Source organism: Loxodonta africana, chromosome 1 (genome assembly GCF_030014295.1).
Source record: "Loxodonta africana isolate mLoxAfr1 chromosome 1, mLoxAfr1.hap2, whole genome shotgun sequence".
Taxonomy (NCBI): Eukaryota; Metazoa; Chordata; class Mammalia; order Proboscidea; family Elephantidae; genus Loxodonta; species Loxodonta africana.
Genome location: NC_087342.1, coordinates 104,486,729 through 104,511,030, shown reverse-complemented (window position 1 = coordinate 104,511,030; position 24,302 = coordinate 104,486,729). Strand labels below are relative to the sequence as shown.

The window sequence follows — 24,302 nt, the reverse complement described above, 5'->3', positions numbered from 1 at the left end:
CCATTTCTAAGAGACAGCATGTGCGTTTTCTCCCAGTGTGTTCAGAATTTCCCGGAATTTAACATGAGCAGCCTCCTTTGGCCACCTTGCCCACAGTCCACTACCTTCCTGGAGAAGGGGTCAAGTTTCAGCCACAGATTGCTGACAAGAGCATTAGGTTAATGAATCAAAAAGTCTGATCCCTTGAAGGCCAGCTATTTTAGCTTTGTTCCACAGATGGCATCTCCCTAACTCCGTATCAGTCAGTTTACAGATCTTGATCGCTAGACAACCTGGATGAAACAGTGTGTATGTATAGCTTGGTGCATGATCACCTCTGCTACCAACCAACCATACGAACAAAACTTGGTGCAACATGTTTAGTAGCTTCATCTCACAAATATTAATAATAGTAGTATACTATAATGCAGGTGAAAATTCAACCTCACACTGAGTGTCCACAATGAAATGGAAAGATTTTATATTCAAAAATATCTGTGGGACTCTGTGAATATACTAAAAGCTATTCAGTTGTTATTTTTAGAGGGTGAATTTTATGGTAGGTAAACTATTCATCAGTGATACAGTTTTAAAAAATTATTTGTGGAAATTAAAATACATTATCCTGCATAGAAATGATACTTGAAGTTACAGAAGTAGATTAAATCGCTGAGAAGAGAGCCAAGGACGGAACCTTAAGGAAAGCCTACGTTTTGAGGAAGGGAGGCACACGTGAAAATGTTAGAGGTATGATGACAGGACATCAGAAGAAACCTAGAAGAGAATCAAAACCAAAAAAACCAAACCTGTTGTCGTGGAGTCGATTCCGACTCATAGCGACCCTATAGGACAGAGTAGAACTGCCCTGTAGAGTTTCCAAGAAGCGCCTGGCAGATTCGAATTGCCGATCTTTTGGTTAGCAGCGGTAGCACTTAACCACTACGCCACCAGGGTTTTCATAGTACTTTAAAATTTAGAAGATAGTATATCTTCACTAGTGTCAACTACAGAACAAAGGCTAATGAATTTAGCAATAAGGAAATAGCTAATGATCTTTGAGAAAATATATTCCATGAAATGGAGGTGTTAACAAGTGGGTTGTGAGAAAGATGAAGCTGCACATTACTCTTGTGAGCAATAAAGTGGACAGAAGAAGGAGAGAGAGCATAAGAATAACATCACGCATAGTCTAGAGGCAGTGCAAACTTGTGTCTGTCTGTTATTTCTCTCTCTTTGAGACAAAAGAGACTTGAGCATATTGGTAGCTAGAGAGAAAGCAGGCAAACAAAAGAGTGCAGGGAATGTAGGTAAGGAGGGTTTAGACTCAATTCTAGCTCTTACTGTGGTTAGAGAGGTTGGTATTCAGTGTAGAGCAAAGCACGTGTACTGTGCCAGTTCGGTCTTTGGCTTTTCCCTGCGTGAGGGGACATGTCTGGCCCCCTCCCATGGACAAAGCAGTGTTATGCACTGGGCCCAGCTCCCTGGATGAAGTGGACTCCTTTCTCATTGAAGAACTCAGGTCCTTTCTTTAAGTGAGAGTGACATTATCATGCTGCTATAACCTTAAATCTACTGTAGCCCGTGATTAGAGAAACTCGTTCTTAAACATCCATCCTTTCTTACTGATGATAAATGAGTGCTAGCACACCTCACAAGGGGCTGCATCACTAGCATGTCAAGAGCCGCCGCTGCTTTAAGTGGGCATTCCGGCTCTCAGAGTCAGAGAGCTGAAGAACATATTTAGTCAGAGCTTCCAAATGGCTCTCAGATAGTTCAGACTCTCTAGGGGTCTCTGAGCCAAGCTCTGACCTCATCCCACCCACCCCACCCCACAAATGAGGAGAATGAAATGAAGAGAAAAGACAGTTCATGAGGACCCTCTACTCAGTCATACCCCCTCCCACTGCCCTTTAGCAAAGGGCTTCTGGGTGGGCGGTTTCTTCCCTAACCCCACCAGTCTCTGCCCCTACTTGTTGTTTTTGTTTTGGCCATAATGTAAAAATTCAAAAGGCTACTTTTATTGTACTTATCATAGCCTTTTTAAAGTCCTGCGTAATACTCTAGACTCTATCACTCTCCCCTTTTGGGTTATTAACTGTATCTTAATGTGATTTCTTCCTTTTATCTTTTTCTTAATTGTATATTGATTAAAAAAAAAACTATATTTTCCTATATCCCTTGGAAAGAAAGTGTTAACAGGAAATAAAATTCATTTTTAACACTTGTTTTTTGTAAAAATGTATTCACTGTGTCTCTTCAGTCATTACAGGTTTTGTGGTAGATGTAATTTTAGGTACATTGAGTAAGTTGAAGGGTTAAAATACCCAGTGCTGTCGCATATGGCAGTGAGCAGAATCGCAGATGTTGATGATACCACGTAATTAGTATTCTTTTATGTAAATGAAGGCTGTCAGCATGTTACCATAGTGTCTACTTTCTCTCAAGCTGGAATTTACGCCACTTGGTCTCACCAAGACCAGGCAGGATTATTCCACAGTCCTTAGTTAAGAACTGAGAAGAAATCAATACAATGAGAGAGAGAAGAAATGGAAATCTCCCTAAAGTGGATTCCCTTTATTTTTTTTGCCATTTTGTTTTCGTTGATTTTTTCCCCCAGAAATTTTATGACTGGCGATGCAGTTATGCATTTAAGATCTACTAAGAAATTTGCCATTTGAGGAAAACTGGAAAGTCCAATTAAGAGACAAATCAAATCTTTAAGCTACAGATTTTTTCAAAGATGATTGTAATGTTCAGTCATCTCATATGGAGACTTAAAAAAATGATAAATCTAGAAGTTTCTCATGCGAAAAGGCAAGAGTTGAAAAGATTTCATCGTCTTTTTTTAAATGTAATATTTAGAGTAGAATGGTTTTAAGGGTTGATTGTGGTTTTTAGCTCTAGTTAATTCAGATTTTTAAAATAAAACTATAGTAATTAAAAAAACAGAAGCTAATATTTTGTCAGGTTTACTTTCTTCAGATGCAGATCAGTCCAGGGTGTACAGGACATTTATTTCAAGTTGTTGATCTACTTAATGGTATAGAGCTGTTGAGACACATCATGTTCTTTCCCGATGACACGTCAAGCTTATCTACTTTGTATATTGGGTGCCCTAGCCTGTCACGCTGGATGATGTGAGCTTTAAGTGGGAATGTTAAGATCACCGTGACCTTTGGGAATACAAAGGAAAAGCTGTACAAGTAAAGAAAAACTGTGAAAGAATTCCTCTTTCTGCCAATGGGTGATAGGCCTTGTTCTGAAATAAAGTGGTCAGAGTATGTATGAGAGTTGAGTTAAACACATTGTCTTTTCTGGAACTCAGTATACTTGGGATTACATTCTCTATAGTCTCTATTTTGTGTGTTGGTTAAGGTGGCTTTTTCCTTTTGTGCCACTTTTAGGTGATTTCCAAATGATGATCAGATGTTTTTCCTCTAGAGAAGCTAGTCTGCCTAGCTTAAATTGGTGTAGCGAGGTGCAGAGTAGCCCTGTGTTTTCCTGAATGGGTTTACTCTGCCATATGGCAGGTTAGTGAGTTGCCACGACAGATTTGTAGTGGGAAAAGAGCTGTGCGGGAAAGGATGTGCGTGATCAGCAGATTTATAGATCAGAAAATGAAATCGGAGGAAAGAATTTCCAGGGTGCCCTTTCCATTTGACAGCTCTAAGTGAAGAGGGTGTGGAATGGTTTTTTAGTGCTTCTCTATTTTAGCTTTTGGTTGTGCCAGCATATTTTTTCTAGCACAGGAGTTGATTTCATAAGGCATCTGTGTTCTGGGTGTTGTGTTGCTGTTTTCCTATTCACAGAAATATTCTGTCTTTGTAGGATATGAAGCTGTGCTGTGTCTCATGTGATAAGATCTCAGTAGCAATTAAATTCCTGAAGACCTATCAAGGCTCCTACTGGCTAAAACGGGAATTTGCCAGGCATCAGATTTTGAGCTACAAAGAGACTATTCAGATGTGATTTAGTGACTGCTGAATTTTTTTGAAGGAGATAAAACAAAAAGCCGAATGAACTAAAGAAGGTATTCCTAGTATATTTAAGTCTGTGCTGTCTAAGACCATAGCCACTAGCCCATGTGGCTATTTAAATTAAATAAAATTAGCAGTTCTGTTCTTCAGTTTCATTAGCCACATTTCACGTACTCAATAGTCACCTGTGGCTAGGGCTGCGATTTTGGACAGTGCAGATACAGAATATTTTTATCATCACAGAAAGTTCTATTGGACAGTGTTAGTCTAAGTAGAAGAATTTTATTTCTGTGAGATATTCCTCATCTCTATATAATTTATTTACTAGATTAGTACAGTGCTTCTAAGGTTTTAATGTGCAAAACAGTCATCTGTAGAACTTGTTTAAAATGCAGATTTTAGGTCCCACCCCAGACTCTAATTCATCAGGCCTAGAGTGGTGACCTGGTGGTGCAATGGGTAAGAGTCCAGCAGCTAACCAAAAGGCTGGCAGTTCAAATCCACCAGCCGCTCCTTGGAAATCTTATGGGGCAGTTCTACTCTTTCTTATAGGGTCGTTATGAGTGAGAATCAACTCGTCAGCAACGGGTTTGGGTTTTTTTTTTTTTTTTGGTTTAGAGTGGTGTCCAGGAAATCTGTGCCTGTAACAAGTATCCTGGGTAGTTCTGATGCTGGTATGTGGTTCAGGGACTGCATTTTGAAAAATACTAAATTAGTGAGAAACTTAGAAATTGCCTATCTCTTGATTTTTTCCCCCCTTCATTCCTGACTTTCTTTTGTGCCCCAGTAATTTGGTTGTGAGCATGATAGGTACCCAACTTGTACTTTGAATTGGTAATAAGTTGTTATAGGTTGACGTCAAGTCAATTCCGATCCATGGTGACCCCCAGGTGTGCAGAGTAGAACTACATAGGGTTTCCAAGGCTGTGACCTTTCAGAGGCAGAGCACCAGGCCTGTCTTCCGAGGAGCCTCTGGGTGGGTTCAAACTGCCAATTTTTCAGTTAGTAGTTGAGCACTTAACCATTTGTGCCACTCAGGTGGTATTAAACTCAGTAGCACAAAGAAAACTTATTTATTTACCACTTCTTTTTTAATGTATAGGTTTTGATTTGGCTGCATTCTAAGAAAAGTAAACAGAAATGATATTTCAGTACTGTTCCAGATTGGGCGAGAGGATAATTCTGACAGAATGCTTTTGACCACTGAGAGTTGAGCATCCACAAGCTTGGTGTTAGAATAAGGCAATAAAAAAGATAACACATGATCTCCCCTCTGAAAGAGATTATATCTAGTTAAGAAATGGATAAACACGTAGAGAGGAATGACTTAAGGGTACTTAGCAATAAATCAATAATTAAAAAAATAAGAAAGGTACTATCTGACTTGGTTGGGGTAATCTTGGTTGCTGTCCTTTGTATGGTTTGAGGATTTCTTACATAAGGAGATGGCCTTTGCCATCTGTGACGAGCAATAACAATGCAGAGGATCTCTAATTTGATCATGTGGAATATTTATTTGTGGGTTTTCTCAATAGGACTAGGCCAAAAGGGCATCTGGAAAAACCAATGAAAGGAACTACTCAGTGTGCTGGATTTAGAAGTTTCCTAGTTGACTCCACAATCATGGAACTGCATTTGCTCAGAGAAATGGAAAGAAAAGTGGAAGAGAAATGGATGGGAAGGAAATTCACTTTATAATAGGAATTATCTTTAGGGAATTTTAAATCCTGGTACATATTTTTAAAAACCTACTAGGGTTCCAAAGAATAAAAGGTTTTCTTTTAAAATAGTTGTCTGGCTTCCTACCCTCACTGCCTGTGAGGTTTCTTTGATGAACCATATTGAGGAAGCAATATTAGGAAGAAGAAGAAGAAGAAAAAAAAACTCAGTATGTTACCACTGTTTAAAAAAAATTTTTTTCCCACATATTTCATCTGGAAGATTTATTACTTTCTTTTGTGTTGGTAATTTGGTTAAATATTGTAATTCCAGTACCCACTCTTGCCCTAAGGGTTAGATTTATCTTTTTCTTCACTTATATATTCTTTCAGTAAAAGGAGTGAAAAAGTTCCCACTCTTTCTATAGTATGTAAATGTTCTTTTCAAAAGAACACATGAAAAATGTTATTTAGATTGAAGCTTACGTTCTACCTCCTTAGCCAGGTCCTTTGCTTTGAAATACAATGAAACTAACCTAAGATTGTCTTTTTATTTGAGGCTTTTCATCACTCCTACTGCTATTCCAAGCATCACCTGTGTCTCTCTTCCCTTTCCTCTTCTCTTCTTTCTCCATATACCCAGGATCTTGATCAATAATGAGGTAATAGAAGCTTTTACCTCCAGGACATCAGATCAGAGAGGGTTCCAAATACAAGGTTCTTTCCCCTGCTAATTAGCTGGGTACATTGTGATTTCCTAAGGAACACAGATCAGCTTCACGTAAAAATTAGCTGATATTCAAGAACTAAAATGGGCTTAGAAAATGTAAAGTTTCAAATTGGTGCTAAGGAGAAGGCCCCCATGTATTTCACGACCCTCCTTTTTAAAGAATTTAACTGTCCTTCTATTATTATTGTCAGTCTTTATAACAAATTCGTTACCTTTGTTTTTAGCCTCCTTTCAAAGGAAGTAATTTTGAATTAAAAACCAGTGAGTCTTGAGTGGAAAATATTTTGCTGAAAGTTCTCTACCCCCCCCCCCCCCCCGTTTGTGGCCCTGTCCTGCCAGGTTAAAAGAGCGGAGACTTCTCTGAGACATGGATAGATGCAAACATGTCGGGCGGTTGCGGCTGGCCCAGGACCACTCCATCCTGAACCCTCAGAAGTGGTGCTGCGTGGAGTGCTGCACCACCGAGTCGGTGTGGGCTTGTCTGAAGTGCGCCCACGTGGCCTGCGGCCGGTACATGGAGGATCACGCTCTGCGACACTTTGAAGAGACTGGACACCCGCTAGCCATGGAAGTCCGGGATCTCTACGTGTTCTGTTACCTGTGCAAGGACTACGTGCTCAATGATAACCCGGAAGGGGACCTGAAGCTTCTGCGAAGCTCCCTCTTGGCCGTCAGGGGCCAGAAGCAGGAGCAGCTGGTGAAACGTGGGCGGACGCTCCGCTCCATGGCTTCGGGCGAGGACCTGGTCCAGCTGCAGCGCGCTCCTCAGGGACAGCCGCAGATGCTGACGGCTCTGTGGTACCGGCGCCAGCGCCTGCTGGCCAAGACGCTGCGGATCTGGTTTGAGAAGAGCTCCCGGGGCCGGGCGAAGCTGGAGCAGCGGCGGCAGAAGGAGGCGCTGGAGCGCAAGAAGGAGCAGGCGCGGCAACGGCGGCGCGAGGTGAAGCGGCGGCTGCTGGAAGAGCTGGCCAGCGCCCCTCCGCGCAAGAGCGCGCGGCTGCTGCTGCACGGGCCCCGCGACGCGGCCACGGCCACGGCCGAGGGGCGCCCCGCCACTCTCCCTACCTCAAGGAAAGCTCCGGGCGGCAAACTCAAGCAGCGCCGCAAGCCGGCCGTGGCCCCGGGCGTCACGGGCCTGCGGAACCTGGGGAACACCTGCTACATGAACTCCATCCTCCAGGTCCTCAGCCACCTCCAGAAGTTCCGAGAATGTTTTTTGAACCTTGACCCTTCCAAAACGGAACAACTGTTTCCCAAAGCGACCAACGGGAAGGCTCACCTATCCAGCAAGCCAGCCAGTAGCTCGGCCACTGAGGTGTCGGCCAGGGGCGACAAGGCTGAGTTGTGTGACCGGGAGGGCCTCTGCTTGAATGGGGGGGCCTCCATCAGCCGGAGCCTAGAACTCATCCAGAACAAGGAGCCGAGCTCGAAGCACATCTCCCTCTGTCACGAACTGCACACCCTCTTCCGAGTCATGTGGTCTGGGAAGTGGGCCCTGGTGTCGCCCTTCGCCATGCTTCATTCCGTGTGGAGCCTGATCCCTGCCTTCCGTGGCTACGACCAGCAGGACGCGCAGGAGTTTCTCTGTGAGCTGCTGCACAAGGTGCAGCAGGAACTCGAGGCCGAGGGGACCACGCACCGGATCCTTATCCCCTTCTCCCAGAGGAAGCTCACCAAGCAGGTCTTAAAAGTGGTGAATACCATATTTCATGGGCAGCTACTCAGTCAGGTAGGTGTGTGTCCCATCCTAACCCCGCCTCTGCCATCACAACGGCAGGGAAGCTTGTATGTTGGAGCTCGAGCTTCCTGTGAGTGCCTCTTACAGATTACTGAACTAATTAGAATAGCCAGTATTTCTGTAATTACGTGTATTTGAGGGTGGCCATTGTCCTTTTCATGGCAGTTTGTACACTGTGGCGGCGTGGTTGGTGAACTTGCCTCCTGTCTCCTTCTGGCCAAATTTCTAGTTTAACTTGCCTTGTCACCTCATTTTCAGTGAATGTGTTTACTCTTTAAAGATGGTATATAGGTAATTTGATATTTTCACTGTTATAATTAAGTACCTATTGTTGGCATGCCACCCTTTGATCAGTTTTTGGAAACTAAACAATTTGATTGTAACTCTGTTCCAAAGTAGTTCGGAAGAGCAATCTTCCTTCCCAGGTCTTCGTAGACATTCTTTACAAGGAAGGGAGATGGCTGGGAGGATGATGCCAAAGGTCTGAGCAAGCAAGCCTCCTTCCTGTTCCCCATTATTACCTTTCCTTTCCTGGATCTTTCTCCAGGGACATAAGTGAAGATTCACAGATAAGGCCTTGTGAGAATATGCAGAAAGAGAATTTTTTAAGTAAAAAAAGGGGATGCAGTTTAAGGGGTCCAGGAAAAACCTCTGTACTATACTGAAGTTTTGTGTCTTGGTTTTTAAAGTGTTTTACAAAGAATGATGAGTTGGAATGGGACAAGGAATTTTATTTCAGCCTTTGTTTTTTATCGTGTGAAAGGGCAGTAAATTCATCAGCACTTTCTTTACCTCTAAAGGCCTTTAAGAAAGACACACCTGGGAATGTTACAGTGGGAGAGCAGGTCTAACCACACAGTGCATTGGGGCTCTACAGACACATTATCAGGGTAGGGGTGGTGCAAGACAGAAGGGCAAAAAGGCCAGGTGGACTGGATGGAACAGCAAAGTCAGGGGCAGGAGTGCGTGGACACGGGCAGCAGACTGACCTGCTTCACCTCAGACTAATTCCCTGGATGATTCTACCATCATGTGTGGTCTGTACCGCTGCAGCACTGAGTGGTAGAACATGCTCTGGGAGGGGAGAGGAAGAGAGAAAGGGGTAGGTAATAGCCTCTCTGCTGTGTGGTTTCCCACTCCAGCTAACATCAGATAGCTAGAAATGTATGCCAGAGGTAATATGTTCTAAATTTTTTAATTAAACTTATATTTATTTTGTTAATATTACAATTTTTTAAAAACTCTACATCTAGTTTTGTTCAAATTATGTTGTCTTGAATAAAGTGAGCAAAAATATGGGGAGCATGGAAGTTGTATCACCTGTAAATAAATCTTTTCATTCTAGGTCACATGTATAGCATGCAATTACAAATCCAATACCATTGAGCCCTTTTGGGATCTGTCCCTGGAATTTCCTGAACGCTACCACTGCATAGAAAAGGGGTTTGTCCCTTTGAATCAGACGGAGTGCCTGCTCACTGAGATGCTGGCCAAGTTCACAGAGACAGAGGCCCTGGAAGGGAGAATCTACGCTTGTGACCAGTGTAACAGTGAGTGCTGTTGGGGTCGGAGGCGGGGGGAGTGTAACTGGAATATCACTATAAGGTGCTGCTTTTGCCCCTTTAGTCAAAGTAACACTGATGATATTGAGTGGTTCTAAGGCATCTTTTAAAGGCCTTTTTCTCCCATTTTACTGAAAACAAGCTGAAATATGTGGATGTTATATATTAAAACAAACAGCAAACCTAGGGGTTGTGCCTCCTTTGACCCCTCCCGATTGACATTAGTTGTTACTTGGGAGGGATTTGAAAATGCCGTTCCCAAAATGGGAATCTAAGAATGTTAGTATTTAGTATCATGGTGCTACAAGGATCCTGGTGAAATGAATGAATGTGGAGTCTGACAGCTCTTATTTAATCTAAATTCAGGTGGCATGGCATGTCTGAGGGCTATAGCATCAGAATACTTTTGTACTGACTGAACTGATAGATGTTAAAGTCTGTCAGCAGCAATACTAAAAATTGATACAATGAGACCAGGAAAGCAAGTGTGCAGGTACATGGCTCAGTGGCAGCTTCAGATCTTCTGAGTTTTTTTCATTCACGTTCCTGAAAGGTTCAGATTTCAAAGAGGGTCATGAGGAAGTATTTTCTGTTGTGGCTTTCATTTGAAAGTGAAACCCTTTCCATATGGTTATGTGGCCATCTTCTGCAGGGCCCCTTTCTGTCTTGCCACATTGAATGCTTCTGCCAACCTAACATGGAAAGGACATGCAGAGCAAATACTTAGAAGCCTGTGTTTACTTTTTATAGCATATAAAGATTTGAAAACTGAGATAATAATGGATTGTAGAGAGAGCTAGAAATCAATTTGCAGCCATATAATAGTTTGCACTACAAGGTTTTGGGGGAAAAAAATCTTATAGTAGCACTTTTTTAATGTATTTGCATATAACCTGTTGCTGTCGAGTCCATTCTGACTCGTAGCGACCCTATAGGACAGGATACAAATGCCCCATAGGGTTTCCAAAGAGTGGCTGTGGATTCAAACCACCAACGTTTTGGTTAGCAGCTGAGCTCTTAACCACTACACCACCAGGGCTCCATATTTGCACATAGTTTCAAAGAGCAGAACAGGTTTTCGACAATCTACTATTTTTAAAAACTATTTGCATATAGCTTTTTAAAAACAGTAAGTTGTGGAAAACCTGTTCTGCTCTTTGAAGAATCAGGACAAAAATCAAAAGTTATGCTTTGATATCATTTTGCTATTTTAAAGCAAGATTTGAAATGCAGCCCTTGGTTAACTGTAGACCCACCTGTTGTGTTCCGTATTGAGATACAGAGGCAGGTGAATTATTTTATTAACTGGTTATGTTTTTAGAATAGTGATTCATAAAGCATTTTACTTGTAAGGAGCAGAAGAATGTTAACAGCTCTCACTCCGTAATTCTCAGATATGATGGATTAGGCAAGAAATATATGTTTTTTTGCAAAAAAGGATTGTTTTTCTGGTTGCCAGATGTGCTGATTTATCACCATTTCTCTAGGCAAGTGCAGATAATGGCAGGGAAGGAAAGCTATGGTGAGGGGACAAGGCGCACTGGTTTGCTTGTGAAGTTTCAAAACTATCAGCCTTCTACCTCTCTGCTTAATGAAACAGCAACAAAACTGATCAATCTCAGTTGAATCAGTACGGTCACGTATCACTTAACATCCACGATACATTCTTTGAAATAGAAAACTGTGTGATTTGATTGTTGTACGAACACCATATATTATTGCTTCCAGAATAAGGAAGTTTTGTCCATATTAGAAATTTGCTGGGGGAAAGAACCTCCCTCTACAGTTAGTGTACCTAAGGTTTCAACAGATCCTTCTGCTGTGGCTTTCAAGTCAGCACTCGCAGACTCCACACTCACTTTCCCATTAAAAAAACAACCGATTGCTTTTGGGGAGTCGATTCCAAACTCATAGTGACCCTGTGGGACAGAGTAGAACTGCCCCACAGGGTTTCCAAGGAGTGGCTGGTGCATTCGAACTGCCAACCTTTTGGTTAGCAGCTGTAGCTTTTAACCACTATGCCACCAGGGCTCCCACTTTCACATTATGCAGCGAAAAATGTTATTTGAAGTGCTTGAATTACCCAGAGCTAGTACTAAACTCAGTATCATGGCCTGGTCCTGCTTTGTCTTTAATCATTTTGAACAAGCTTCATGCCTTAGCAGTGATTGTCAACACACTGAGAGGGATTCACTTTTGTGTTTGGTCCTCAATCCATGTCATTAGCAATTTTTCCATATCTGATATAGGTCCCTCTCAAATTTTTGTTAGCCTTGTAGCATTCAGTGAAGCTGATCCTTTAACAACTTAAAAAGAATTTTTTTCTTTGTTTTTGAGGATCGTCATGATTGTTGAGTACAACATGCCTAAATCCACTACATCCCATTCTCTGATCAGGATTTCTGAGCTCTATTATAGCCTTATGGGACCACGGATGTATGTGCGGTCAGATGTTGCCCGAACGGATGTTATGCAGTGCCTGACTGTAATTTCTTTTTCTTTGTCAATTTCATTTTAGAAAACAAAGCCAGATTCTACATTGTCTTCGTCTTAGCTCACACACTCCTTCTGCTGAGGGTGGCAGTCACTGTCAGGGTTCCCAAGCAGAGCTGCAGTAATTTTTAAAAATCTGCTGGTGAATAGGCATTTAAATAAGGCCAGGTTCCTCTCTTGAATTCTCTGTTCATGGCCCCACACATCATACCTCCAGCCCTGGCAAAAGCTTCTCCAATGGCACACTCATTCTGCTTCAATCTATTGTCAGAAGCAACAGCTTCACATCCTATTGTCACGAAAAGCTCTGTGATACGTCCTCTGGTTGTGATTTGCTACCTTTCATGAATGGTACAGACAGGACTTGGAATCAGATGCCAAGCTCTTCAGACATTGAGACCATGGTGCCAACAGCTCAGAGGCAATCAGCAGGCACTATAGTAGACCACTAACTGATTTTATATTCCCATCCATTCACCACCTTTATTAATAGAACAGGCATCAGTGACTGGTTACAGAGAAGGTTTCTGATGGAAATTAAGAGAATTTTATTTCCATTATTCATTTGCTGAAATTTAGAAATGTATTTTCCCCACAATTCAGGAGCTTTAGAATCAAAATTGGAGTGTGAGCGCTGGTCCTTTTTGGACAGGGCGACTGTCAGCCTTGTCCTGCATGTCCAGCTTTTAGCCAGGAAACTTTTTCACTTTTAGGTACAACTTAAATACATAGAACTAGCAGTTTCTTTTCTAAATACTTGCATATGCCACAAGCAAATCATGCTGGGAAAAAAATCTGTGTAAATACTCTGGTCTTTATTAATCCTGAGTCCTATTATCTTCTTCCTAATCCTGAAGTATATGTATTATCCCCACTTTACTGGTGAGGAAACTGAGGTTCAGAGGTTTAAATAACTTGTCCAGTAGCATACAGCTGGCTATAAGCAGGAAACAGAATTTGGCCTATCTGATGGGAAAAAGAATGCTCTTTAAGTTATGATGCATCATAATTTTTTTTTAATTTTCATCATGCTTTAAGTGAAAGTTTACAAATCAAGTCGGTCTCTCACACAAAAACTTACGTACATCTTGCTACATACTCCCAGTTGCTCTCCCCTAACGAGACAGCCCGCTCCCTCCCTCCACTCTCTCTTTTCGAATCCATTCCACCAGCTTCTAACCCCTTCTACCGTCTCATCTCCCCTCCAGGCAGGAGATGCCAACATAGTCTCAAGTGTCCACCTGATCCAAGAATCTCACTCCTCACCAGCATCCCTCTCCATCCCATTGTCCAGTCTAATCCCTGTCAAGAGTTGGCTTTGGGGATGGTTCCTGTCCTGGGCCAACAGAAGGTCTGGGGGCCATGACCACCAATGTCCTTCTAGTCTCAGTCAGACCATTAAGTCTGGTCTTTTTATGAGAATTTGGGGTCTGCATCCCACTGCTCTCCTGCTCCCTCAGGGGCTCTCTGTTGTGTTCCCTGTCAGGGCAGTCCTCAGTTGTAGCCGGGCACCATCTAGCTCTTCTGGTCTCAGGCTGATGTAGTCTCTGGTTTATATGGCCCTTTCTGTCTCTTGGCCTCGTAATTGGTGTTCTTCATTCTCCTTTGGTCCAGGTGGGTTGAGAGCAATTGATGATGCATCATAATTTAAGTTATAAGCCCACACATCAAGGTATAAACCCTTATACTTCTACTCTATCTGCATGATGTTGCAGTGACCTTCCGTTATATTCCATTAATAAATCCTTGATATCAGGAATGTACCATCCTTTACCCATACCAACTTTGGAAGCTGATGATGGCAAAAATTAGAAAGTGTGTGTGTCAGAATTACGTTTGGTTGCTTGTAACAGTCAACCCAAATAACAATGGCTTAAGATGAGATAGTTTTATTTTTCCATTATATAGAAGAACTTGGAAGGACATTCAGAGCCTGGCATGGTGGCTACATGGCCGTCAGGGACCCAAGTTCAGGGACCCAAGCTCCTCTTCCCGCTTTACTGTTCTTGTGCATGGCTTCCATCAAGGTTACCTCATGGTCCAAGAGGAGTTCTGGCATTTGCAGACAGTGGGAAGGACAAAGGATGCACCTTGCAACTGAGTCAGTGCTCCTTAAGCAGCCATCCCAAGAGTGCCACTCAATCATTCCTATCATCGCATTAGCCAGCACTTGTGCAAGTATGTAAGGCTGGGAAATGCAGTCTTATAGAGGATCACATTGCTGCCCCAAGTAAAACTGAGGTTCAGATATTGAGAAATAAGGAGAATGCATATGGAGTGGCAGGTCTTGTCTCTACCACAGCTAGGAAAGAATGAGACTCCTGATAATCTATGTCTTATACCTTCCCAAACCATATAGGCAAACGACGAAAATCCAATCCAAAACCCCTTGTTCTGAGTGAAGCTAGAAAGCAGTTAATGATCTACAGACTACCTCAGGTCCTCCGGCTGCACCTTAAAAGATTCAGGTGAGCTTGCTTGGGGAGTCCCAGGATGCTGTGAGCTGTGGGAATAGCTGCCTCAAAGGTTCTTCTGAGGGCAAACGTCTTTGCTGGTGTTGGGAGGAGATGCCTGTTCCCTTGAGCCTTGTGCTTTCCATGGAGATTACATGCCTCACACCTACTGAGGCTGGCTGATGTTGGGGCCCAGCAGGATTGGGCCTCTGTGCTCATGTCTTTTCCTAATTGGCTAGCCTGCACTGAATGTCTACAAAGGGAGATGTTCCAGCCTCGCTTGGGTTTATGCAACTTCACCTTCAGGATAAAGTGGAAGATAATCTGTGAAGAGAAGGGCAGGCAGTAAACTATAAGAAAATGGTTACCTGAATTGCTTGTTTAGGAATTTCTAGTTTCAGAGTATATCGTGGAATGTTCACAGCAAATATATGTGGACAGTGATTGCCACCATTTTATTGATGGAAAAACCAAAGCCGGAGGGTTATGTTTTCTCAGTTCCCTGTTTTAATTATCTCTACCTATGATTTTTTTTTTTTTATGATTACATATGCCAGTTTTTACTACTAAGAAGTTCATATCCATGTCCTAGGTGGTCTGGCCGTAATCATCGAGAGAAGATTGGGGTCCATGTCGTCTTTGACCAGGTATTAACCATGGAACCTTACTGCTGCAGGGACATGCTCTCCTCTCTTGACAAAGAGACCTTTGCCTATGATCTCTCCGCAGTGGTCATGCACCACGGGAAAGGGTTTGGCTCAGGACACTACACAGCCTATTGCTACAACACAGAGGGAGGTGCGTGCGCTTTACTCTGTGGGGTGGGGGACACGGAAAAGGGTTGGTTTGTCCACATTTTATTGCCTTCCTTTTATTTCAGTCCCATGGTCATCTATGGAAAATTACACACATTAAAATCCAGTGGAAAGGATTATGAAACTCGGATGCAAATTTTGGATGTATCACTTACTAAGTAACAACATAAGGAATTAAGGGGACTGACATGTGAAAGTACTTAAAGAGCGCCTGGCACACAGTGCTTGCTCAGTCAGTTTTGGAGGTTATTGTCATTAGTGCTGCTTCTGCAGACCTCAGTTTCCTTCCTGGTAATACAGAAACAATAGTATCTATTTAACCTCATGGAGATATTTTGTGAATTTTATTAGTCTGAGCTCATAATAAAGCTGAGAATGTTGACTGAGCACTTACTGTGTCCTGGGCACCACGGGAGGTGTGGGGCTACAAGAACCCCCCGCAGGCAGCTTCCAGCCCTCTTGCTACAGAGAGAGCCTCCCAGCTGCTGCCCTGCGGCCGGCGGGCTGTCGATGCGTTTTCAGCCGTGTACACGTCTTGAGTCTCTCAGCCCTGGGGCCAGCCAGAGCCTGTGAGCAAATAATTTTTGTTCCTTCTAAATTTCCCTTAATCACTCCCCTCTATTTCCATGTCCCCTTTCCTGCTTCTCTTCCCATCATAGCCCCCATTCTCCCGGCTCTCTCTGTAGAAGGCCTTACTGGGCAATGAGGAAGCCTGGGTAAAACGAGCACGATAATTCCAGTAAGCAGTATTGTAGTGGAGTTTGGTGGGAAGGCGGTTGAAACCAGTGGTTACAGCGAAGTCTTATAGACCCTCTGTTGGTTCCATTTACTTGTCTCTTCCTGCAACACAAATAATCAAGGGTTGGCTATATTCAGAACTCCTCTGCCCTTTTCTTCAGCTCCTGGTTTTGCCTGCTGATCGAAAATATAAAAGTTGGGTAGTCATTTTCTCTTTCTCTCCTTTGGTTTCCTAGGTTTTTGGGTCCACTGCAATGACTCAAAGCTGAATGTATGCAGTGTCGAGGAAGTGTGCAAAACCCAGGCCTACATCCTTTTTTACACTCAAAGAACAGTGCAGGGCAATGCAAGAATCTCAGAAACCCAACTCCAAGCTCAGGTGCAGCCCAGCAACACCGATGAGGGCAAACCACGGACATTCCCCTGAGTGGGAGGCATGTATCAAGGACTGGCTTGTTTTTAACCTATTGGTGTTCATACATCTTCCCTCTTGTAGGAGTGAGGCTGACTGCAGGAACAGAGTACTAGGTTTGGCTCACTGGGTCTGGAGTAGAAGATGCCAGGTGACTCTTGCCCTATCATAAAATCTATAGTCACCTTTTTTTGAATGGATGTGGAAATCCTCTCCTTTCATAAAACAAATCAAAAGGAGTAACTTCTGTGAAGATTCTGAATATAGAGGGACCTGCGTAGAGGAAAGAGGGCATAAATCGATCTTATCTAGCCAGGAGAGAAGCCATGTTTTCTCCATTATGTGATTCCCCTGCTAATCAGGGGCCTCCTGGCAACACCAGAACCCTGCCGATGTGAGCAGCCCTGGACAGAGCACTTAAGGAGGGGCCCTGGGCTGGCAGCTTGTTGGACAGGATTGGTTCAGTAGGGGGAGATGAAGTCTAAGGATTTATTCCCACAAAGGAAGTAACCCTCAAGGGTTGAAAACATGCAAGCTTCCTTTTTTTAAGGGATAACAGTTGAAGAGTAGAGTGAGATACATGGAGCAAATTTTCCCATGCAAAATGGGAGGTTTTTCAAGTGCCATGCCTACCCTGGCTGCTGCTGTCATTTAATCATTCTATACTTCTTCTAAGACTGGTATGAGCATCCTTTCATTCTAAAGGAGCAGTTTATATGGGGAAGTAGCAGACTAGTGGATGTTATTTGTTGCACGCTGGGCCAGCGGGCACTCCTGGCACCTATCCTTGTTCTGAAACAAGTCTCTGGGTCAGGTCTAGGCCAAGTATGTGGTTTGGTTTAAATTGGGTCGGTTGGGGTAGGCATGGATAGCTGGCAGTCCAGGGCTTATCCAGCTGCCTGTCACCCATTCTCACCATGGGGTAGCTTGCAGCTTCCTTCCTGCATCTGGAGAGCTGGAACATGCATGTTCACTACCAGGCTTGGGAGACTTTGCTTTCCTGAGACATGGGAATTAGGAATCTGCCCCCTACATTTCCAAACAGTTTACTGCTGATAGAGCTGACCTGTTTCCTCCCAAATCTGATAACCTGTTTCTCACCCACACTCAGAGAAAAAAATCCAAGACAAAAGCAAGAGTGCCATGTCCTTTACCCCAGTGCCAGTAAAATATCTTTTTCAATTGGTTCAGTTTCTAAATGGAATGAAATTGCCCAGGTGGAAACCCTCCTTCCCATCGGGCACTTTCACAATCCTTCTCTCAGACTCCTCAGTGAAAGTGGTGGCTGCTGCAGTGAGCCTCGGCCTGTCACTATGAATGCTCATCTTTTGACTGAGTGTATCATAATAATATTTGAATTCAGGTAGAAGTACAGTTGTCACTTGAAAAGGGAGTAGAGGTGGAAGGGAGTTTGGGGAGGGGAGGGAAGTGGGGAAAGAGAGGCTGAAGAATGAGGGTGGTGGTAGCTTTAGCGATGTTGATGAGCCACATTTCCTGAGCAGATCTGCGGCATTTACTGTTGACCTCTTTTGAGATGAACTCTCCCACAGGACTTGCCAGACAGCACGGAGACATGGGGAAAATTCAGAGAGAAAATGGCTCACCTTGGTAGGGAAAGGGGAGTGACTGTGTTTTAAATTAAACTTGCTTTATCCAACACTGTGAGGTTTCTGTAATATTTAGCTTTTATTTGGAAGCGACAGCGTATGGCATTTTTTATGCTGTTTCATTTATATTGTCTACTGCAGGCTTCTTTGTACAAGCTTTGCCCCGGGCTCATCCTCTCTTGGACACTGTTTTAGAGTGTCACAGCTGCCCATACTGCCAGAGGCTCTGTTGTACTTATACTCTCTAGATCCACACTTTAAGTCAGCATGATTAGTGATGACTTTTCGTGGTAATAGAAAAGCCCACTAACTTAAAAAAAAAAAGGAAAGGAAAATATAAATCGTGCCTCATCTTTCACTGAACTCTATATTTATTATTCTAGAAAAAGAGAACTTATGAGATGGAGAAGAACTAATAGAGCATCTGCTTCATCCCTCAGGCTGTCCCAGGGGAAGTTATTAACAAACGCTTAATGGAAAATTAAAAGATCTTCAAATTTAATTTTTAAAAATAGTTTTATACCAAATGTTATAAGGATTATTAAGCAGATTAAGGAATGTGTCAAACAAGTGCTTAACTTAGCTAAGCACCCGTATATCAAATTAATAAAATCGTTTAAAATGAGTTGGAATAGAAACCAGTATCAGTCCCCACTGAGTTCCACACTCATGAAGGTACCCACTCTCAGTCACAGACACTTCTGGTACCCAGAGGCAGCAGCACTAGATGCTGTTGAGAAGCTAGTATGTAAGAGGGGTTTTATTAAAGCATTTCCTGCTACATAGGCCAGTGGCTGTTGTGAAGGAAATATCCCTTTGCCTTCCATCTATTTACACCTTGAAAGCAGATGAGTTTCTCAGTTCCATCTTACTTTAAATTGAAACATTCTAAAGAGAAGAAAATAAGATCCAAGCAGAAATTTACTAGATGCTGCCAAATCAAACCCATGATCTCTGAACAGGAACCTTCCAGGCCTGCTTCTCTCCCAGCACTAGTAGTTCTAGGAGTTCTGTTCCAGAAACCCTTTATAGTTGGCTGGCATGTTTACTTTCCGCTGTAGCCAGCCTAGATGAATGCACCCTGGCCCTCGAAAATTAGAATTTTACCTCAATCTAGCTGACCCTCATACTTGTGGTTCCCTCTGAGATGAGCATCCATGCTAAGTGTTTAAAAAAAAAAGTTAGGAATGCCCTCAGAACTGAAGCTCTTAGTAAGTGGCAGGCAGAGCTCCTGCCAGCTTTGATCCAGCCCTTCTCAGGCTGAGGGCAGGCAGTCCTACACTGTAAAGAATTTCCAGATGTCTCTTAAAATGTCACAAATAAAATTGGAAACTTAGAGGTGTTAATGTGTCCTATGGACTCAACAGCAGAGTTTATTTTTGTTTTTAACGGCAAGGTGTCTAGAGTCAATGACTAAATGAGTTCCCTACTCTGGCTGTGCTTGCAGCTCCATGCAAGTGCAAGGGAAGAACCAATGAGGCGGGCTGGCCGACAGGAGGGCACGGCCCTGTGATGCCCCAGTGTAAGCCCAGGAGAGGTCAACGGTAGTGCAGAATGAGAACTTGGGGGGCGGGGTGCAGGGGCTAGGTGGGTTGGCAGGGAAGGGAGAAATGGAGTTTTGTTTCACTTACCGATAAAGCTTTGTGAACTAATTTTATACAGCTCTGACAATTTGGTGCCTTGTACCCAATTACAATTTGCATGGAATTGAAAAGATTAAGGGAAAGGATTCTTTCTTGTCATTTCAAGTGGCAAATGGGTCTGTGTAGTGTTTAAATGACATCTGGTATCACAGACTTTGAAGAAGCATTTCATCTCTCTTGTGTGTGAATGCAAATTATTCTTACCAGCAAGCTCTGAAGTTTACTGTCCTGTCCAAAATCTATGTATCTGTGATACTCATCATATGACTTCTTCTCAAGGCAGACTGCGTATCCCCGTTCTTTCACACCACACCCCTCACTTCCAAACATTAGCTCGGGCCTTTTCAAGTCAGGCTGGGAGAGCTACCCCTTCCTAAACATAAACCATCCCTATTAGGATTCTGGGCTTCTATTTTATAGAGCGGAGGGGTTGTTTTTCCAGCTGGTTGGGAGAGCACAAATGTTCAGAAAAGGCCTTTTAGTTTTTATCAACACAATGCCTAACGCTGGGCAACCTATGGTAGAAGTCCAGCAAAAATGGTTCCTCCTCAAATGGTACCGCCACTCCTTCTGAAGTTCTTTTTGCACAAATTTTCAGGAAGCAGTATAAAAACAACGCCCCACATGTGAACCTTAAGACCATAAGGCAAACCAAGTCACTGTGTACTATGTAAAGGGAATAATGCAAACGAGAAGGCTCAGAGACTGTCCCAGTCCCCCAGCCCCTTTCCCTGGCAGATGCTGACTCGGATATGGTGTGCTGTAACTGGAAAGGAAGTGATGAGGCCCAGTGTTCTCATCTGCAGGCCTGTTTATAGCATTTTTCTTTTACCTTAAGGTTCCCAGTCCGCTGAGCTCATGAGACTTCACCAAAGGGTGTTTAAAAAGGTCACCACTCAAAGCACACTTGATAATTGGGTCCCCCAGCCTACTTACTTGCCTAATTAGATAAGGTTCTATCTTTAGGGTAAAACCTTCCATGTCTATTTAGTTTTTTACTGGGTAAGTATGCATCTCCTTGGTGGTTCAGATTCTTTTTAAATTCAGCACTAAAGTGGAAAAGCACCTTTAAATAAGAGTGTGAATTTAGTTTGTATCTTACATGGTTAAATTAACCATTCTCTTGGTCTAGGGCTTTGATTTTAACCACTGTGTACTTGTATTTAGAACCACACCTGATTCTAAATACACCACAGCTACTATAGTATGGAGGCAAGCAGTCATTTTTGTGGCCTCTTTCCATACTTCTGCTGGCATGTTTCCACTTAAAATCTAAGTAGCTAGTACAAGAGACTTTTCTAGTACTGTGGGCTACCTAGCCAGGGCTGAAAGATGATGTAAAATTGATTTTCCTTGGTGAGAATGTTAGGTGTTGGCAATGGTGAATGCAAGCACTTTAATTTACAAAATTAAGGATTTTTCATCAAATTTTTGGAAACTGCAGATTTGGTACCTGTATTTGCTAACTTCTTACCACTTTAAGTTTGAATTAAACCAGTTTAAATGAAACCTTACCCACCACTGGGTTTAAAAATCAACCAGCAATAAACATTATTATTTAAAGCTAAAACATTAAACGTTTGAGTGAAATCTGAATTACGCTTCCTAGAAGCTGTCATGTCTTTATTCTTGCTGGATTCTGATTTTCAGCTTTGGAATTTTTTACCCAGTAGAACTGTTCAAAATTGTGAGTAGTTCTGGCAGCAAACTTGATGTGAATTTCATTCCTATAAAGAACAGGAGGTGCTGGTATTTCTTTTCTTAGCAGTGGTCTGATGGAGTTTAGAATCTATGCTATGGCTTCAAAGTTTTAATCACCATTTGGGGTGGGGTGGGAGGATGGCCTCAAACCTGAGCCTTGCTCCATGTATGTGACCCTTCTTCATCATTATACCCAGTGAGATATAAAAACCTGGCAGAACATCTGTGATCCCAATGTAGTCTCTAAAGGATGTTAAGCTAACCACAGTCCTGAATTCACACAAGCTCATAGCTCCTTCTTCCTAACAGGTAGAATCTATCTGATTAACACCCACAAGAGAATAGAGAATGGTGCTTTAAAAAAAAATTTTTTTAATGTCATTCTCATACAGCTTTCTTAATGAGCTTTAAGCTGGCAAGGTCAAAAAATGGACTATTTTGTCCTGTTTACCTTTAGTGACTAGACTGCTAGAGACAACATCTGTCAGCTGTAACAAGAAAACTCTGATTAGGCCACTGTGGTGCATTTATACTGACTCTTGTTTCCAGTTCATGTCCTTTAATCACATACCACTTCTGTAGGAGACCTGGCACATAAAAGCAGTATTTAAAAAAAAAAAAAAAAAAAAGCCTGGTAGAACAGACTAGGAGAAAAAAAATGCCATGGGGAACCTCTTTTAGAACCAAGAATATACTCAAATTTATACCCATTTCTGAAGAGGGCAGAGAAGCTGGCATTTTGAACCAAACAGCTCTAACTCATCTCTTCTCTCCATACCAGTTCCTTACATATTCCATTTCCAAAGAATCCAAAGCCCCTGGACGGTGGCATTACCATCAATTTTAGGATCAGAAAACATTTATTTCCTTGTGAAGGAAGCAGCTTTCTCAAACAGAAGTCACTTTAGTGCCCACTGCCCAGACTTAACATCTTCCTCCATCTGCACATCACTGCCCTCTTCTTGCCACTAAATCCCACTCTATTACAGCAACAATGCCTCCCTGGTGCCTGGAAAACCCACCCAATGCACTAAAATGCTATGCAACACCAAATGGCTTCTTCCCCCAGTACTGCTCAAAAACGGAAATTCCTCAAGAATAAGCTTCATCCCATGTTAACATCAATGTATGGTGGTTACGGTTTTTTTTTGCTTGTTTGTTTTTTTCCCCCTTTTAAAATGAAGCAAGCCACCTCCATTGGAATCCATGTTTGGGGCTTGTTCCTATCTCTTTTGAGTGTGAAATATAAATCATGTTTTTATGATTTTTGTAAATCTTGACTTTTTACACCTTGTTTTTTGTAAGCAGAAGTTTCTTATTAAAAGAATAAAAATGGCTATCTTTGTGTGCATTCTTTATTTCAAAATGCCATTAGGTTATTCCTCAGGACAAGAGCAAAGATCACCCCCTGCAGAAGCTTAGAAACTATGTACACAACTTTACACAACAGTGGGCAACACTTTAGCTGAAGCCTGACTGCTGACCAGGCAACACAGTTCTGAATAGACCCAATGAAAAAAAGGAAACCAGGCAGGCAAGGGGAGGTCCCCATCTGAATCAAACTTCAGTTGCCATCAGGGCAAATCTTGTGGTGGTCACAGAAAGAGAAGCTCTTTTTAGAAGGTTTGTGTATAGCATAGGGGTTCCATATGTCTGCAATCAGAAGACAATGAGAGGCATTAGAAATGTAAAGGCACTGGAGGGAAGTTGGCAAGAGAGATTCAAATCCCTTGCAACATATGGAGAGACAATCCACTAGGAATAGCTAAAGGATTTACATGAAGTGCCTTATCTATATTTCACGAATAGATGATATAAATTATTGCATTTCCTGGCCTCTAGGACTCCTAAGACATGAAAGAAGAGTGTTAAGTGCTTACCTACTTGGCTACACCCCTGGCTGGGGTGCCATTAAGTCAATGTCACTCAAGTTCCTGGCGAGCCAAACTCCTGCAGCAAAAAGTCCCAGATTGAGGATCAAGTTCCTGGAGAAGGAATGTAGTCCATTAACCCTACGGTCACTCTGTCACTTGTCTTTGGTTTACAAAACATACTGAGGGAAAAGACTTTGCATACCACCCTGGGAAAGCCTTTCCGAGGCAAAAGCACTGTTGTCGAACTGTAAGGCGATTGAGGGTGGGGAGGGTGGCCTGATCGTTACATGTGGGTTGCCCAACACCCGTATCGGCATTCTGTTTCTGTGCCTACTACACAAAAGCCAAGCACTTGGCCAGGACCGAAAAGCCTGTTCATATGTCTATGTCTTCACTTCCCGGTACCCCTGGTCAGGATGAGATTCTCTAGCTATAGCCCCGTGACAGAAAGGATCGCTTTTGTCGCACAGGTACCCGTCCAGTCAAGGGCCTCCACAAAGCACAGCCAGGGTCACGAAGAGGCCAAAATATTGGCAATGCAAAAAGCGCAGCGGCGCCAGGGCGGGCGAAGAAGGGGACGTACAGGCGCTTAGGGTCAGAGGAACCAAACCTCCCCGCCCCGCCCCCGACCTCGGTTACCTCCGGAAATCATTCCTATCGGTGGCAAAGCGGTAGACGCCTCGAAGCCAATCTCCCACGTTGTCTGGGATTTCGGGAGTTTCTTTTGCGGGTCCCGCTGCGTTCATACCAACCCCGCTCGAAGCCATACTAGCACCTACTCGTACCGCACCGAGCTCGCGCGACGCACGGCTTGGCGCCTGTAGATCACGCACTTCCGGTCTGACACTTCCGCCGGCCAATTGCCGGCAGAGGGCGCTGCCGCCGTAACTTGGGTTGTGGAGGAGTACAGCGGGGCTGCGTG

At 43.1% G+C, this 24,302-nt stretch overlaps 2 protein-coding genes across 4 annotated transcripts in view; one reads left to right on the top strand and one right to left on the bottom strand.

Moving 5' to 3' along the window:
- Positions 1 to 22,847, top strand: part of USP49 (ubiquitin specific peptidase 49) — a 128,005-nt gene extending 105,158 nt beyond the window's left edge. For both annotated transcript variants that reach the window (XM_064285866.1, XM_064285874.1), the window contains exons 4-8: positions 6,684 to 8,073; positions 9,428 to 9,632; positions 14,497 to 14,605; positions 15,183 to 15,388; positions 16,380 to 22,847. In XM_064285866.1, coding sequence (XP_064141936.1) covers positions 6,712 to 8,073; positions 9,428 to 9,632; positions 14,497 to 14,605; positions 15,183 to 15,388; positions 16,380 to 16,570 — 2,073 coding nt within the window. In that variant the 5' untranslated portion in view covers positions 6,684 to 6,711 and the 3' untranslated portion in view covers positions 16,571 to 22,847. The remainder of the gene's footprint in view (positions 1 to 6,683; positions 8,074 to 9,427; positions 9,633 to 14,496; positions 14,606 to 15,182; positions 15,389 to 16,379) is intronic.
- On the bottom strand, positions 22,844 to 24,147 carry TOMM6 (translocase of outer mitochondrial membrane 6). Of its 2 annotated transcripts, none has more exons than XM_003403918.4 (3): positions 24,020 to 24,147; positions 23,387 to 23,491; positions 22,844 to 23,159 (listed from the first exon to the last, which is right to left on the bottom strand). In XM_003403918.4, exons 1-2 carry the CDS (start codon positions 24,145 to 24,147, stop codon positions 23,395 to 23,397), a joined length of 225 nt encoding a protein of 74 aa, XP_003403966.1. In that variant the 3' UTR covers positions 22,844 to 23,159; positions 23,387 to 23,394. The 2 variants fall into 2 exon arrangements, with proteins under 2 accessions (XP_003403966.1, XP_023401580.1); XM_023545812.2 differs by having other exon boundaries at positions 23,391 to 23,491.
- Between the last annotated feature and the right edge of the window lie 155 nt (positions 24,148 to 24,302).